Raw genomic sequence first — 16,969 nt, forward strand, 5'->3', positions numbered from 1 at the left:
TGACTCAGCAACTTGGGAGTTTGGCTTTGGAATCTGGGTTTGAGCAACCCTTCAGGGGATGCTTAAGGTCCAAGGCTGAGCCCAGAACTGACTTCCTGCTCCGGACTTCTTGCACTCCTACACTTATTCCCTATATTCACAGTTTCTGTTTGGTTTTGTTTGTTTTCAGTTGGGGGCCCACACCCAGTTGGGCTCAGAAATTATTACTTCTGGCTGTGCATTTAGGGATCACTCCTGGCAGGGCTCGAGGGGCCATGTGGGATGCCAGGGATCAAACCCAGGTTGGCTCTGGGCTAGCCAAGTGTCCTACATGCTAGGACATGCTAACTAACTCTTACATGCGAACTATCTCTCCAGCCCTGCTCTCCCAGTTTCTTGCAGGCACATAAGTCCATTGACATCTCTCCATCCTCTACCAACCCCCCTATAGGACTCGGCTCCCTGGGATGACTGCAAGAACCCCCAATTGGTGTTCGTAATTCCAGTCCATCCTCCCTCAAACCCAGTTTCTACCTGGGATCCAGAACAAAATGAGAACAAAATTGGCCAGGCCAAGTATCCTGCCTAGAAATCTGTATCACCTTCTCATTGGTTCCAGTTCAAGTCACTCAAATGCACTCCCACCTCTTTACCTGCCAGAGTCAGTTACATCCTCCTTATCTTCAAATCCAACAAAACGTAAGGAGTGAACAAAGGAAAGAATCAAGTTTCTGGTCTGTCCCAGAAAGAGCTATTCCCTGAGCACCCCCGGGGGCAGGGATTAACAACCTTGGGGCCATACAGACTTGCAGACAGAATGGGTTCAAATTGCCCCCCTCCCCCCACTTTGCAAGCATATGAATGAAAACAATCAAGAATTCTCTTCCACCTTTCCACTGAATGCCATATCCCCATCTCTAAATGGCAATGACAATAACTACCCTCTATATCCCTGGAGAATTCAGTGAGAAGATGATGTAGAGCAGAGTTCCTGGCCTTTTATCTGGTAAGCAGTTAGGGAGGGGAATTACCTCCAGACCTGCTCGCTCACCCAGCTAGTTCCCCTGCCCTAGACGCAAGTCAAACACTGTGGTAGTTTCTGCTGCTCCACATGCAACCCTGGAAAAGTTCAAACTCACCTTCTGTTCCCTGAAGGCAAACCCTTCCCAAGAATCAAACAAGCTCTGTTGCTCTCTCCCTTGGGAGTTGTGATTTTCTCCTACAATCATGGATTTTGTGTTTTCCCATTTTTTCCATTGTGTCTTTTGGGGGGAGGTGTGGGTTGAGGGTGGGTAACAACTGGCTGTGTTCAGGTCTTGGGCTTAAGGGTCACTTTGGTGGTCATCCAGGAAACAAATGCAAACGTCAAACTTTCTGTTTCTCTTACCTGGGATTTTTTTCTGCACAATATTTTCCTTCAGGCACCAGATATTGGCAAGTGAGGAGTAGGGCAGTTTTCAACCAGGGCTGGATCAGAGCACCCCTGCACGTTTGTGTGCACATGCGTGCGCACACGCAAACACATACACACCTACTCACTGGAACTTAGACGGACTTGTAGGTCTACCCAAGACAGACACACGTGTGCACTGGATCACACAGACACCAGGACACACCGGCCCCGCACTGAGCAATGTGAACTTTGACGACACCTGGACGACAGAACTAGAAGAATCTATACAGTACCTTTTGGTGACTTAAGGGTCGCCACTGCCCAGTCACCATCAGAACTTCCTAAAAAAATAATAATCAAGAGATGCTGATCTGTTTCACGGTTCCCCTGTCCACAGCACCCTTGCCTTACCCCCCAGGCAATCTGCAGACTCCCAGGAGAGGAGGGGGCCAGGCCCCAGGGGATCCAGGGAACCAGGTGCAGGACCCCAGGACCAGTGCAATTAGGAGAGCAGCATTTTGCGCAAGACTTGGAGCATGGCGAGAAAGCAACGCCCAACAGAAGATCAAAAGAAGTCCCTGGGGACAGACCCGGCTGCTGCCTCCCATTATGCAAGAGAGAGGATTCTCTGGCATGAATTTAAATTGCAACCCTCGAAGAAAAGAAAGGAAGCTCTGAGTTACAAAAGGTCACTTTGGCTAATGATAACGCTCTGTTTACAATAGAATAGAATGTGGGTCCCATTTTGCTAGAAAGAATCAGATGCCTCCTGAGATTCCCCACACCAGGGCTGGGGCAGGCTCTGTGACCTGCAACTTCAAGTGCTGGGTGGTAAGGAGGGCAACGACTGCCTGCCGTGGCCCCAGCACAAAGTCTGTTTGCAGAACATTGCTGAACGAATGAATGACTTGGTTTCTCCATCCACATTCCTAAAGGATAGAGGTGTCCTACCGGCTAGAGGGCTCGAGCCATAATGCCTAGAATTCGGGTTATAAATCTGTTTCTCCTCCACATGGAATTCTGTTCTAGTGCATAGAACAATTGGGGGTGGGAGGGCGTGGAGCGAATGATAACAAGCCCCATGGTGACCCTTTTCACAAAAGATGCAGAGCATGGCTCTGCAAGATGGCGTTTACTCATACCGAGGCAAACCTGCCCACGTGTCTGAGCAGCAACCTCTGCCCATTGGCTGCTGGCCTAGCCAATCAACGCGGACCACTCCATCCTTTTTCCTTTCTTGGGGATCTACCTGGGAAGGACCAACTCCTCAACGCGTCTGCAGTTTCCAGGGCGCTGGAGCGGGCTGCCAGCTGAGAGCAGAGGCAGGGAACAGTCTGTGATCTGAATGATTACAGAGCACAGATCCGGCCCCATTTAAACATTTCTGGTTGGCCTCCCAGGCGTGCCGAAGGACACTCAAATTGCCATGTTCCCCCTGCGGATGTGAACTGTACACCCTCATCACGCACTGCAGAGGGGAAATTGGAGTGACAGGAGCAGGGTGACAACGTTAACATTAAGGAGGACCCGCCCGGGATGTGAGAGCTCCTCTGCTTGCTCTGAATCGCGCTGCCATCTGCAAAGCATGAGGCCGTCTCCCCTGCGTAGTGGAGACAGGCCGAACTAAATCCCTGACCCCAAAGAATTTTAACCCCATCTTCTCCCCTGGCCAAATCTGTCTCTCCTTGTCTTGAAGGTGAGAAACACCTGGGGCCATCTCTGTCCCCCAATACCTAAGACAATAAGGGTCAGTAACCAGTTCCTTAGGTCTATTCTAGGAATAGCAATTCATAAGAGGGTGAAAAGTTGTCAAATTAATCATGAAGGTCCTACGGCAAGCGCGGTGGAACAAGAGGACTGTGGATATAGATTTGTAAGGTGAAATTTAAATGTTTATCCAAAGGGCCTAGGTCTCCAACGGGAGAGGCAGACACAAGGGAACTTTCTGAGATTAAAATAACTCTTTTCTTTTTGGCTTTTTGGGTCACTCCTGGTGATGCTGATGCTCAAGGGTTATCCCTGGTCTGCACTCAGGAATTACTCCTGACAGTGCTTGGGGGACCCTGGGGAGGCCAGAGATTGAACTCGGGTAGGCCACGTGCAAGGCAAATACTCTCCCAGCTGTACTATCACTCTGGCCCTAAAATAACTCTTCTCCATACTATGGCGCCAGTTAGAACTGTGCCTGGGCATTTCCACCAGCTATTGTAAAACTACAATCTGTGTATTTATTTCACTGGGGGAAGTTGTACCTCAACTGTGGTAGACTTTATATATCTTCTACCACAGTTCTATCCAGCATGATGGGAAAACTTTTGTCTTCAAAGAAAAGCAATTCATTTCTTAGCAAGCAACCCCTCAGAAATAGAACGAGAACGTGCCTCCTGAACCTTTGCAGGTGTGTATCTCAGTTGTGTATCTCACTTCGATGTCAGAAATTACTCTGTGGAAGATGAAATTAATTCCTGGAAAGAACATAGGATTCTGAATCAGGCCATCTTCAATGTGACCCTTGGCTCTGCCTTTTATTGAAAGTGTGAATTCTGGAGAAATGACTGAATTCTACTAAACTTCCATTTGCCCGCCTGCACACAGGTGGGACTAAATTTCCCACAGGTGCAAAAAGATGACAGGTAGGGATTTGAGTGGTAGTATGTGCTCCCTCTCTGTCAAAACTTAGAGGGGAAAAAATGAAACTGGTAGGAAGCAATCTGCCAAAAACAGTAACAACAAGTCTCAAAATGGAGACATTGCTGGTGCCCACTCGAGCAAAACGATGAGCAATGGGATGACAGTGACAGTGACAGAAAGCAATCAGTGGCTGAGGCCTCCTGCCCAACTTAAGGTTTACACATGTGATTCCTAGCAAGAGAGAAAGGGGTCCCAGCAAGTGTGCTTCCCAGGGTGTATCCCAGGCGGTGTATCCCGGGTCCTCCTGGGAAGAGTACTTCGTAGGGTGTATTCCAGGAGATGTATCCCGGGTCCTCCTAGGAAGCGTACTTCCCAGGATGTATCCCAGGAGGTGTGTCCCAGGTCCTCCTGGGAAGTGTATTTCCCACGGTATATCCCAGGAAATGTATTGTTCTGTGGTTTTGCAAGTGTTCTTGGAAAATGCAATATGGCTCTGGTGAAGGGTGTCTAGTCTGTCCAACAGCGACAGAGAAAATTATTTTCTTATTAAAATTTAAATTGAAAGTGAGGACACCACAGCATATTATCCCTACTGCTGATGCACCCTATGTCTTTCCCTCACTGGGTGGGCAGGTTGCATTGAAACATCTAATGGGCACGCGGTCAGGAAGCTCTGGCTGTCCCAGGCTTCAACTCTCAGGCACCTAGAGGTGAAACTGGACATGGAAACACATCGGAAAGAAATGCTGATTACCTGTTTGAAAATCCCATCGGGAATTGCAATCCAAGGAAGAGGGGTTCTTCTAGTTCCGGAAGCAGGGGTCTGCGGTTTCAACTCTACAGATTTCCACACTCTTCCGTATTTACTGAGGGCTGATATGTATTAGACTAAGTGACATTTTCCCCAAGCCACTAGTGATGTGCCTTATTATTCTCTCCATTTTAAATATGGGAACACTGAGACCCTAGGAGACTATGCGATGTCTGCCGTTCCAGGGCAAACATCTCAGGTAAGTCTTAAATCTGGTCTTCTGTGACTGTAGAGCTCATTGATCTGTGACTTGCCTGCCTATCTCCTGACTCTGTGGGGTGCCTGTCACAGTTTATAATTCACTGGTTTTACAAATACGAGCGGGGCATGCTTATTAAGTCCCTGAAATTGAGCTCGGGAGATATTGATAAGGGGAATAGATTTGTTTCCTGTCTCATCGGGACCTACAATTAAGGGACACCAGATTAAATATTTGGAAGATGAATAAATCAATTCAACAAATGGTCACTCAATCCCTATCAATACCCCCTGTATAGAATCTAACCAATTTTAGCCTCGCACATTCCCCTAGTGTTGAATGGGGACCCCTCTGGGAAAACAAAGCATTCTGCAGAGTCACATGCTAGGGATGAATCCTAAGTCTGAATTGCAGAAAGGAAGGAATTCTACTTCCACTTAGCTGACAGGGATTCCAACAACCAAACAAAATGAAACAAAATGAAATAAAAATGAAGACCGAGCAACCAGTCACCACCCTTTCTCCTCATCTTTGAAGAAATGGATGTCACAAATTTAATGGCCTGTGGGTTTTTTAAGTAACTGGAATGAGGAAGAATTGTTTAATTTTCTCATTTCAAAGATAGGCTGGGGCTTGGAGCTTGGAAACCATCTAGTTCAGCAGCTTCATTTTCTCCTAAAGAAGTTGAGGTCAGAGAGTTTCAGTGACCAGCTCGAACCCACCCGGCGCTCTGGAGATGAAAACTGCCAAGAGAAATGTACTTTCCAGAGGCAATTTTGAAGTTGGCAGTTAACCCTAAAACCTGTCCCAGCCTGTGACTGCGCTGAAATTTTGAGAAAATGAGCCTGGTTATCAGTGGCTGCAAAACTTTCACTAGCAAACCCGTTTCCCAAACACTCCTCTCTTTTAGGTGGTAATGATTTCATCAATGATACATTTCAACATTCACACCAGGGTCGCATTAGGCCGTAATAAAGAACCCTGGAGAGAACATTTATTATGGTATTTGCACCTCACTGCTGTAGGTCAACTCTGGAGTCCAGGGTAAGACATTAGGTGGGACAGTCTGACAATTTGCTCTTCATTGGACTTCCCTCTCCAGGGGATCACCAGAACTCAATGACGCAGACAAGACCTGGAGACTCTCAACAGAGAAGGCAGGAGGGATATGTCAACCAAATCCAGTACTCAGGAGGGCTCCCCAAGGGAGAGATATCAGAGATTTCTGGCAGACATTGGTGTGTTTCCTTCCGACAAAGCTTTTCTTTGATTCTTGGCAAAGTCAAGTTCATTCATTCATTCAGCCAACAATGCAGGAGAGCCTGCTTTGTGGAAGAAAGGGCTCTGCCAGGAGTGCCAAATAAATTTTCATTCCTAACTCTAATTGCAAAGAAATTGAAGACACTTTCCCCGTCCCTGCCTAAATTCTTGGGAGAATCAAGAGACTGTCGAGAATACCAGTTGTGACTCAGCCAGCGAGCTACCTTAGGTATTGGGATAGAGTGGGTCTAAGTTAAATAAAAGAGTTTATTAGAGTAAGATGACCAGTTCAAAGAGAAAAGGATGTCTGGGCTAATATTTTTCTCTTGGTACCGAGAGAAGTATTAAATCTAGGAGCACACTCAATTTCTCACATCGGTGTGACACTCAGAAAGGCAGATGGGATACCCAACCGTGCATGAAGGGTTCTGCAGTGAGAGACAGTTAACTGCCTCTCTCCTAGGCAATAGATGAGCTGCAACAACGTTCGTCCTCCTAGGAATAGACGGGTCGGCTGGAACACACTTGGATGCACCTGCTACGCAAATGCAGGGTAGAGAACAGAGAGGGGAACCGGCGGGCCCCGGGTATAGATGAGGGTGGGGCATGGGGGTGAAATTCAACACATCAAGTGTGAGTGAATGTAGTCTATGGCCTGCAGCGACAGTGTCTGTTTTTTTTTTTTTTTTCTCTCCGAAATCTGCTGCAATCTCTCTCTCAGAATGTTTCTGTCTGGGTGTCCTTGGAGAGGAGGGAACAAGAATTCCTAAAGATAGACTTTATCTGCTCCCAGCACTAACCAGGCTCCATGTGTGACCAACCTTTCCACTGGGCACCTAGTAGTTGCTTTATGAATCAAACTCACAGACTTGGTGATTGATTCTGCAGACTCTGGTTACCACAAATGTCCCAAACGTGGAACATGCGTGTGCTTTGGTTTCTTGGCTGAGTTCAGAATGGAAACCCTGTTTTTTCACCCTTTAGTTGATCCACAAGTGTATCCCCTCCTAACTATAGTAAACGGGCTTGGGGAGGCAGATTAGGGGATGGGAAGTGAGTAATAAGGGGAGACATATGTTTCGGGGTCTCCTGCTGTCCAGGGTTTTCCAGGAGTCAGCAAGACTGGGGCCGTTGTGCTCTAAGAAACAAAAGCAGAAAGGCGATCATGTGTGATAAAGGATGTCTTGGCCCATTGAATTATTTTCCAATGCTGGGGCTTTGACATCTCCACTGGGAAGGATATCACTCACTCCACACTGGAGAGAGAAGGTGTAAAGACACTTAAAAAGAAGATCTTCCTGGGAGACCTGAGCGTGCTTTGAGCTGGAAGTCAGAAGGGTCCACTCATGGACAGTGGGAGCACTAGAAGAGGCAGGTGGCTTGTTTATGAGAGGAATATTCTTTGCTGGGCTGTCCTATGAATGCATGAGCGACTGTGTCCCCCTTCTACCGACTAAAGGAAAAGAGAAAAGTTCCGTGTTGTCCAATGTTGAGAATAAGTAAGGTATGAATCCAGATTGGTCTGGCTCTTACCAGTCCTTTTCAAATAGGCTCAGGAAAGCTTTCCCCAAAAAAAGCATCTTTCACAATGCTCCGGAAAGGGGCTTTAGAAGTAGAAACCCAGGTTTGAAGTTGTTGCCTCTGAGACAAGGAAGAGAAGCAGAACTCACAGGTCATCGTGGAAGAAAGGAAGCCCCCCGCTCCCCCCCCGTAAGAGCACTCCGGAAAAAGGGAGAGCAAGTCCCTTGGCGATCAAGAGGGGGTTCAGAAGCAAGCATTTGAGGTGGGATTTGTTTGTTCCAAAGTTGGGACTGATGCCATGATTTTCCTCCCTGACTCTTGGCCTCAGACTCACATGAGAACCACCTAAAAAATTCTGATGGGCCTATCTAGAACCCCCACTTGACCAGTTCTATCAAACTCTCTGAGGTGAGATGGGGCATTGGCATTTTTTGACTTGAGGTGATGAAAATCCTCCACATCTACCTCAGAGAACTATTGGCTCAAGGACTCCTGAGGTAGCCACGGCCAATCAGGATCCGCCCACTTTGCAGTGCTCCTGCCTCTGTCCCACAGATCTTTCCCATGAGCATGTTGCTGTCAACTTGGGCACAGGTAGGGTCGCTGGGACATTCCCTCATGTTCGGGGAAGGAGGCTGGAGGGGGAGAAGAACCGAGGCTATGGGACGGACTGTGGGGGACACAGTGATTAAAGACACAGGCTCAAGTCTCAGCTTGGCTTGCCCACAGGTTGCTTGGATTGGAGGAAGGTTAAATCAGCCTCTTAGGAGTGTCGCCGGCTTCCCAGTCTTAAAAATGAGGACAAGAACCTGTGCCTTCTGACTGCACTCATTTGTGGAGTATAGAATAACATCACATGAGGCTGACACCCAAGGACAGTAGATACAAGGGCCAGGAGGATTGCGCCATAGCTGGAAGCCTGCTTCATGAGAGAAGGGAAGAAGGCAGATGGAATAGAGAAGGGATCACTAAGAAAATGATGGCTGGAGGAATCAGTCGGGATGGGAGATGTGTGCCAAAAGTAGATAATGGACCAAACATGATGACCTCTCAGTGTCTGTGCTGCAAGCCATAATGCCCAAAAGTAGAGAGAGAGTATGGGGAATATTGTCTGCCACAGAGGCAGGGGGAGGGTGGGAAAGGGGGGGTATACCCGGGATATTGGTGGTGGGGAATGTGCCCTGGAGGAGGGATGGGTGTTTGATCATTGTGAGACTGTAACCCAAACATGAAAGCTTGTAACTATCACATGGTGATTCAATAAAATTTAAAAAAAGAAGAAGAAAAAAGTTGGTATATGAAAACAAAAAAAAGAACCTGTGCCTTCTGCCTTCATGGCAATGAGATAATAAGAGAGAATATGTGTAGCATCTGACTCGATGTCTTGCACTGTGTGAGAACTTAGTTACTAGGGGCCCCAGGTTGCTCACCCGAGGAATTATTTCTACCCTGCAAAACAAAAGCTGCCTGAGACAGGAATAAGTTTGAGCGCCGACTTCCCAGACAGGGCTGGGCTGTGTGGAAGTGGACGGTGAGCTTTGCAGGGGCAATGCATGGGAGACTGAGGGACTTGAATTCTAGGTCTAGGCTCCCTGATACTAGGGATTCATTCACCTGGGAAGAAGGTGGATGTGAAAAGGATTGAGGGACCCAGTGGGCATCCAGGTCTTCCTCCCCAAAATACAGCACCCCCCCTCCAAATGCCCCTCACCACCCACCCTGCCCCACACAGGATCACTTGATCTGAGGAATAAGAAAAGCAGTGGAGAATCTCTAGAATTATTCTGTATTTCAGAGAGAGGTACTCAGAATATACAGAGCTCAGAAACAGACATGATATGTGTTATAGAGATGAGATATCTGCAGAGTGAAGAGGAGGATGGAGGAGGTAAAGAAGAAGGAGAATGAGAAGGACAAAGAGGAGAAGAAGAAGAGGAGGAAGAAAATGAGGAAGGGAAGGAAAGGGAGAAGACAAAGGAGAAAGAACAGGAGCAGGATATGGATAAGAAGAGGAATAAGGAGGAGAAAGCAAGGAAGAGGAGAAGAGAAAGGAAGAGTAGGAGGACTGGGAAAGGAGAGGAAGAAAAGAAGAGGAAGGAGAAGGAATAAAATAGGGAAGAGGAGGGAAGGAGAAGGAGGAGGAAGACAAGGAGGAGAGGGGCAAAAAGAATGAGAAGGAAGAGCAAAGGACAAGGGGAAGAGGAGGAAGGACAAGAGGAAGAAAGAGAAAAGAGAGAGAAACAAGGAGACAAAGAAGAAAGAGAAGGAAGATGAGGAGAAAGAAGGGAAAGCGAAGAAGGAGGAGGGAGAAGCGGAGAAGGGAGTGGAGAAAGACATTGGAGAGAAAGGTCTGAAAGGAAGAGAGCCGCGGGAGGGGGAGCAGGGGGCACTTACCCACTGCCTTCAAGGAGGCGTACTTGTTCAGCTCTTTGCCGGGCGGCTGCTGCTCGTAAGGGTTGGAGATCTGCCCCAGATTGGGGTATGAGTGGGGGTGACCCATCTGCTGGAGGAGCGGGGAGGTGGGGACTGCGTTGTTCATCTGGGTGGGGTCTGGAAGAGAAGAGACAGAGGACCATGGTCACAGAGGAGAGAGGATCTCCCTCTCATCCCTCCCCCCAGCCACCTCTCTGGACCCCCGAATCTGAGCATGTGAACAGCAGGGGATGGGCAGATGCCTCTGGAATGTGGGGATACCGAAGGTGGGTGGAGGGCACGGTCAGTGGTCAGTCTCCAGCACTTCCTTTCCCCTTAAATGAGCAGGGGGGAGGGGGAGGAGGGAGGAAGACTAAGACAGACTCCTGCTCCATGTGAGTGAGTTCCCCAGCTCTCCACAGGCACCTGGAGGTGGTCTCATGAATGACTCTGCAGCCCCTGCTAACTGCAAATGTCCCCCACATGGAACATGTCTGTGCTTTGGTTTCTTGGCTGACTTGGAGCTGGATGGGGTTTCTTTTGTTATAGAAACAATCACTGTATCACTGCCATCCCGTTGCTCATCGATTTGCTCGAGTGGGCACCAGTAACGTCTCCATTGTGAGACTTGTTGTTACTGTTTTTGGCATATCAAATACGCCACAGGGAGCTTGCCAGTCTTTGCCGTGCAGGCGGGATACTCTCGGTAGCTTGCCAAGCTCTCTGAGAGGGACGGAGGAATCGAACCTCGGTCGGCCACCTGCAAGGCAAATGCCCTACCCGCTGTGCTATTGCTCCAGCCCCACAGAAACAATACCTGCCTTAAAAGATGATCAGGGGCCACAGAGATAGTACAGCACAGAGGGCACTCCCTTGTACAAGGCCAACCCAGGTTGGATCCCCAGCATCCCAAATTACACACACACACACACACACACACACACACACACACACACCACGCACACAAGCACCACCAGGAGAAATGCCTGTGCACAGAGCCAGGGGAAAGCCCTGAGCATTGAGGATATGGCCCCCAGACCAAAAAAATTGAAGTTAAAGAAAATAATTTTTAAAGGGTGTATGTGTGTCAGTGTCTTTGTATGAGAGCATTTGAGCATGGTTTCAAAAATTATTTTTAATAAAAGATGATGAACCCTGTTTTCGTCAAGGTCATGCAGGCCAGAACAGTCGAGAGAAGCCAAGCACTTTGCAGAGAAGCTGGTCAGCATGGAAAGGACATAAGGGCCACGCGAAGAAGACCGGAGGGAGGTGTTTCCGAGATGGACGGGAATGAGGGCATTGCGCCGTCTGCAGAAGGGGCGCTGTAGGCTGAATTTAACATGCATGAATGTGTAGAGCAAACAATCCCCCTTCCAGAGCTGAGCCTTGAGAAGGGGAAGCATCGGAATGCGAGGGTGTTTGCTCAGAACTCTGCTCTGCTCCGTTGTTTGTAAAGTGCAGGCAAAGTCCACAGACACCGAGAGAAAGCTGAAGTCTTGTTAGCATGGGGATTCTTCAACAAATCATTGTGCGTGTGTCTTATGCACACGCCTATGTAAGATGGAATACCAGGCAACTGGCTGCCAGGGGGAAATATGAGAAATGAGTTAACTCTCTCGCTTTCAACCTGGAGAGTTTCAATAAAAAGTTATAGTGGAAGTAAGGCAAATACCACAGCAATTTTCTCTCTCTCTCTCTCTCTTTCTTCCTTCCTTCCTTCCTTCCTTTCTTTCTTTCTTTCTTTCTTTCTTTCTTTCTTTCTTTCTTTCTTTCTTTCTTTCTTTCTTTCCCTCCCTTCCTTCCTTCCTTTCTTTCTTTCTTTCTTTCTTTCTTTCTTTCCCTTCCTTCCTTCCTTCCTTCCTTTCTTTCTTTCTTTCTTTCTTTCTTTCTTTCTTTCTTTCTTTCTTTCTTTCTTTCTTTCTTTCTTTCTTTCTTTCTTTCTTTCCCTTCCTTCCTTCCTTCCTTCCTTCCTTTCTTTCTTTCTTTCTTTCTTTCTTTTCCTTCCTTCCTTCCTTCCTTTCTTTCTTTCTTTCTTTCTTTCTTTCTTTCTTTCTTTCTTTCTTTCTTTCTTTCTCTTCCTTCCTTCCTTTCTTTCTTTCTTTCTTTCTTTCTTTCTTTCTTTCTTTCTTTCTTTCTTTCTTTCTTTCTTTCTTTCTTTCTCTTCCTTCCTTTCTTTCTTTCTTTCTTTCTTTCTTTCTTTCTTTCTTTCTTTCTTTCTTTCTTTCTCTGTCTTCCTTCCTTCCTTTCTTTCTCTGTCTTCCTTCCTTTCTTTCTTTCTTTCTTTCTTTCTTTCTTTCTTTCTTTCTCTGTCTTCCTTCCTTCCTTTCTTTCTTTCCTTCTTTCTTTTTTTCTTTCTTTCTTTCTCTCTCTCTCTCTTTCTTCCTTCCTTCCTTCCTTCCTTCCTTCCTTCCTTCCTTCCTTCCTTCCTTCCTTCCTTTCTTTCTTTCTTTCTCCCTTTCTTTCTTTTTTTTTGGTTTTTGGGTCATATCCAGCGATACTCGGGGTTACTTCTGGCTCTGCACTCAGGAATTACAACCCTGGTGGTGCTTGGGGGAACATATGGGATGCCGGGGATGGAACCCAGGTCAGCCGCATACAAGGTAGATGCCCTCCCCACTGGACTATCGCTCTGGTCCTAACATAGTGGTTTTCTTAAAGGAAATACAATCTATGCGTATTTGGCATCTCATGCTTGGCAAAGACAGAGAAACTGTGTCATGCCACACAGCTGAGGACTAGTTACTTGCAGGAAATGGGGTTCCTTGGCGGAGAGACTCCAGAGGACTCAGAGACCCTCTGGTGTAGCCTGGGACCTGGAGGGAAGCGAGATGTCCCAAAGTGTGACAGAAAGTAGAAGCCCAAGCACGGGGGTTCCCGGCAGAGGAAAGGGCGGGAGAGGCAAATGCCTGGAAGCTGGATGCCGCCCAGAGACTTGCCTGGCACCCAGGCTGGCATAGCAAGGGAACAGGGTGCCAACCGAGAGGCTAGAACTACTTAGGTAAATGTTCGCACACTCTGAGAGGTGTGGGAGAGAGACACACCGGAGGCCAGAGAGCGCTCAGGGGGATGATGACGGCTCACTGTCAGGCAGGCCATGGGGGCCTCCTCCTGCCTTCTGAAGCACCACAGGGCGGCAGCCACTGGAGGGGTCTCAAAGATTCCCCCTTCCTGAGGACGTTGCTCATTTCCCAGCAGCGGCGGTGGATGCTGAGAGCCGCCAGCTGCCCCAACGCCATCCCATGCCCATGGAACTCTCAGCCATGCTGAGCCCCCGGCTCAATGCCTCAATGCACTCACTGACCCTCACTCTCTAGGGCCAGGAGGCAGGGATTTGACCATGGCTGTCCCAGTGACCTCCCATGCCAAGACCAGCCCCTCATCAGGTGAGGACAATGCAAGGGGGGCACCGATGCCCCCCAGTTCCTGTGGGGTGAGACAGTTTGGAACAGGGGTCAACGAGCTTTCCCCACCAAAGGCCCCTTGTCAGTAGCTGAGGCAGGGTGGGCCTGCGGTCCTCCAGGCGGCTCCCCCACTCTGGCCACTCTAAGGGAACGGACGTGGCCAGGCACCCATGAACCTCTGCACAGACATGATGGGCCCTTAGGTGGGGCCCTAGGTCTACAAGAGCTTCTGTAGAAATTTTGAATGGCAAATCTCTCTCTCTCTCTTTTTTTTTTTTTTGCCTTTTGGGTCACAGCCGGCGATGCTCATGGGTTACTCCTGGCTCTGCACTCAGGAATTACTCCTGGCCGTGCTTGGGGGGCCCTATGGGATGCCGGGGACTGAACCCAGGTTCGTCCTGTGCAAGGCAAACACCCTATCTGATGTACTATCACTCTGGTCCTAATTGCAAATTTCTTTACATACATGGAGAGCCCAGCAAGCTACCGAGAGTATCCCGCCCACACGGCAGAGCCTACCAAGCTCCCCGTGGCGTATTCGATATGCCAAAAACAGTAACAAGTCTCACAATGGGGACGTTACTGGTGCCCACTCAAGCAAATCGATAAACAATAGGACGACTGTGCTATACACACACACACACACACACACACACACACACATAATGAATCACCATGAGATACAGTTACATACTTACAAAATTTCGTGATTACATTTCAGTCCTACAATGATTGAGTATCCATTCCTCCACCAGTGCCCATTCTCCACCCCCAATGTTCCCAATAACCCTCCCGCCACCCCCATCCCATCCCCTCCACCACCACCACCTCCTTCCCCCCTCTGTAGCAGGCACATTCCCTTTTTCTCTCTCCTTTGGGGTGTTATTGCAAATTTCTTAATGAACCCATGTCTTAATGAAGGTCTGCAGGTTTGTTGTTTTGGTCTGTTTGTTTGCTGGAAATAAACCTCCAACATTAGCCTAGCTAAAGAGCTGCCTCCACAGTGGACCAAGGTCTTGCGGGAGCCTTTTCTCCTATATCTTCGCTCCCTCCATCCAGGGTCCTTCCCATTCTGAGCCTGCCCCGGGGAAATGCTTCAAACTCACTATTAAAGAAAGCATCAGCGTCTGTAGAAAGGTTCCTCTCCACTTGGGCCAGCCTTTTAGGTTATTACACAGAATACTTACTATTCCATTATAAAATATTTGCTTGGGGATCATTTCTTCCAAGTCCTGTGCTTCCTCCGGGGCAGAGCGTAGTTACTTAATGTGAGAGGGACTGACCAGAATTCTTCACCAAAAAAAAAAAAAAAGGAGTAAGACTGCCCCAGAGCCCAGCTCCCTCTCCCTGCTCAGACCCACGGGGAGCACATTTCTGGCAGCCTCAGAGAGCCAATTTGCTCTGCCTTCCAGGCATCAAGCCCTCACACAGATTGAAACCCAGTCCCAGGGCCGCAATCCAGAATTATTCAACAGACATGGGGGACTGACTTTTTTCTTAAAAGTTATTTTCATCTTCCTGATCAGGACAATGGTCCAGACCTGGCCACCCTGTGTCTCTCGGGGTCAAACTTTCCAGAAATCTATCCTGTTAAGGAGGAGAAATATAGGTCCAGGTGGAAGGCAAGTCCAAGCTCTTCATGTGAGAAAAATAAAGCAACAGGGAGAGTGAAGAGTGGATGAAGTCTGGGTTATAAGCTTTAAATTCTGCCATTTCTGATTGAGAGAAAAAGTATAGAGCTACATCTCTACATATCTAAGTGTGTGTAGCACTGTAGCACTGTCATCCCGTTGTTCATCGATTTGCTCGAGCGGGCACCAATAACGTCTCCATTGTGAGACTTGTTGTTACTGTTTTTGGCATATCGAATACTCCACGGGTAACTTGCCAGGCTCTGCCATGCAGGGATTAGATTTATGGTTATATATATGAATATGTGAATATACACACAATATGTATGCATATTTGTGTGTATATGGATATATGCTCTCACATATATAAAATATTTTATACACAAAGGTATGTGTATATGTATAATTCCTTTGGCACACACATGACCATAGGAGGATCCGGTAAAACCAACAATGCCTTGCTATCCTGAGTAGGATAAGTTCTCTTTGAGACATTCCTCAGCCCCAGATCCAACATACCCAGTGTCCCTCTTCAGAAAGATGCTTCCCACCCAATGCTGTAAGGAAATATTTTTGTGCAGTGCAAATTTCAGCCTATTCAGACCCCAGATAGAACTAATGAGGACCTATTGCTCTGGGTCACGTTCCATCAAGATCCCTGTGCTCTCATTCCCGAGACAGAGAGGGGACCTTGTATGCTGCACTATCATTTTGAAAGAAATCAGAGATAATTCTTCCAATGGGAAGCATCTGGGAGATTGATTTACCCCTGGGCCACCATCATGTATGCACCATTATTATGTGTGATATGGGTTGGAGTGATAGCACAGCGAGTAGGGCATTTGCCTTGCACATAGTCGACCCGGGTTCGCTTTCTCCGCCCCTCTTGGAGAGCCCGGCAATCTACCGAGAGTATCTCGCCCACACAGCGGAGCCTAGCAAACTACCCATGGCATATTTGATATGCCAAAAACAGTAGCAACAAGTCTCACAATGGAGACATTACTGGTGCCCACTCGAGCAAATCGATGAGCAACGGGATGACAGTGACAGTGACAGTGATTGTACTCACTAAACCAAGAAATGAAATGAATGTGATTCACAGAGGATCAGTTCAAGTTCAAACGCTCAGTTACAACCCTGGGATGATGCTCCAAGGTCCTTGGTACAGGAGAAGTAACAGTCAGAACAAGACCAGTCTAGCTTATCTTGGAGGAAAGGCAACATGGGGGGTCTTTGGGGGCATCACCAGGAAGAGCAGCATGGATGAGGGGTCAAGGGCATTGCTTTGTTTCACATCTAGGGAATGTGCCAGCCCTTAGGTAAAAGACTTCTTGCTCATTGTCTAGCTCCTTTAATTCCCATGCCAACCCTTTAAGTCAATGTTCTAAGGATAACATGTTTTAAAACCACCTTCTTGCTGTAGAATGTTTTTAGACTTCCCAGCACATGACAGTGATGGTGCAGAGTTCCTACCTACCAGAGTCCAGCTTCCTCTAACATCTTCTATGCGTATGATATCTGTGTTTCAAGTCACAACCCAATATTGATACATTCCTACTCACCAAACTAACCACTCATTCATATTTTTTTTAGGTTTTGACCTAACGTCCTTTCTCTCTTCCAGAATTCCACCCAGACACTACCTGAAATTTCACTGTCTGTCTCACGAGGCTCCTGCTGGGTAACAGAGTTGCTCAGTCTTAACTTGTTTTCTGTGATTTTTATGCT

General features: G+C 47.7%; 1 protein-coding gene across 2 annotated transcripts in view; it reads right to left on the minus strand.

Annotated features, from left to right (window-relative positions):
• Positions 1 to 16,969, minus strand: part of SHISA9 (shisa family member 9) — a 256,863-nt gene that overhangs the window by 22,172 nt on the left and 217,722 nt on the right. Inside the window, exons 3-4 of one of the 2 annotated variants that reach the window (XM_055134675.1) lie at positions 10,189 to 10,344; positions 1,666 to 1,713 (exon numbers count right to left, since the gene is read on the minus strand). In XM_055134675.1, the coding sequence (XP_054990650.1) occupies positions 1,666 to 1,713; positions 10,189 to 10,344 (204 nt within the window). The remainder of the gene's footprint in view (positions 1 to 1,665; positions 1,714 to 10,188; positions 10,345 to 16,969) is intronic. The other variant, XM_055134676.1, reaches the window with a different exon arrangement.

Source organism: Sorex araneus, chromosome 4 (genome assembly GCF_027595985.1).
Source record: "Sorex araneus isolate mSorAra2 chromosome 4, mSorAra2.pri, whole genome shotgun sequence".
Taxonomy (NCBI): Eukaryota; Metazoa; Chordata; class Mammalia; order Eulipotyphla; family Soricidae; genus Sorex; species Sorex araneus.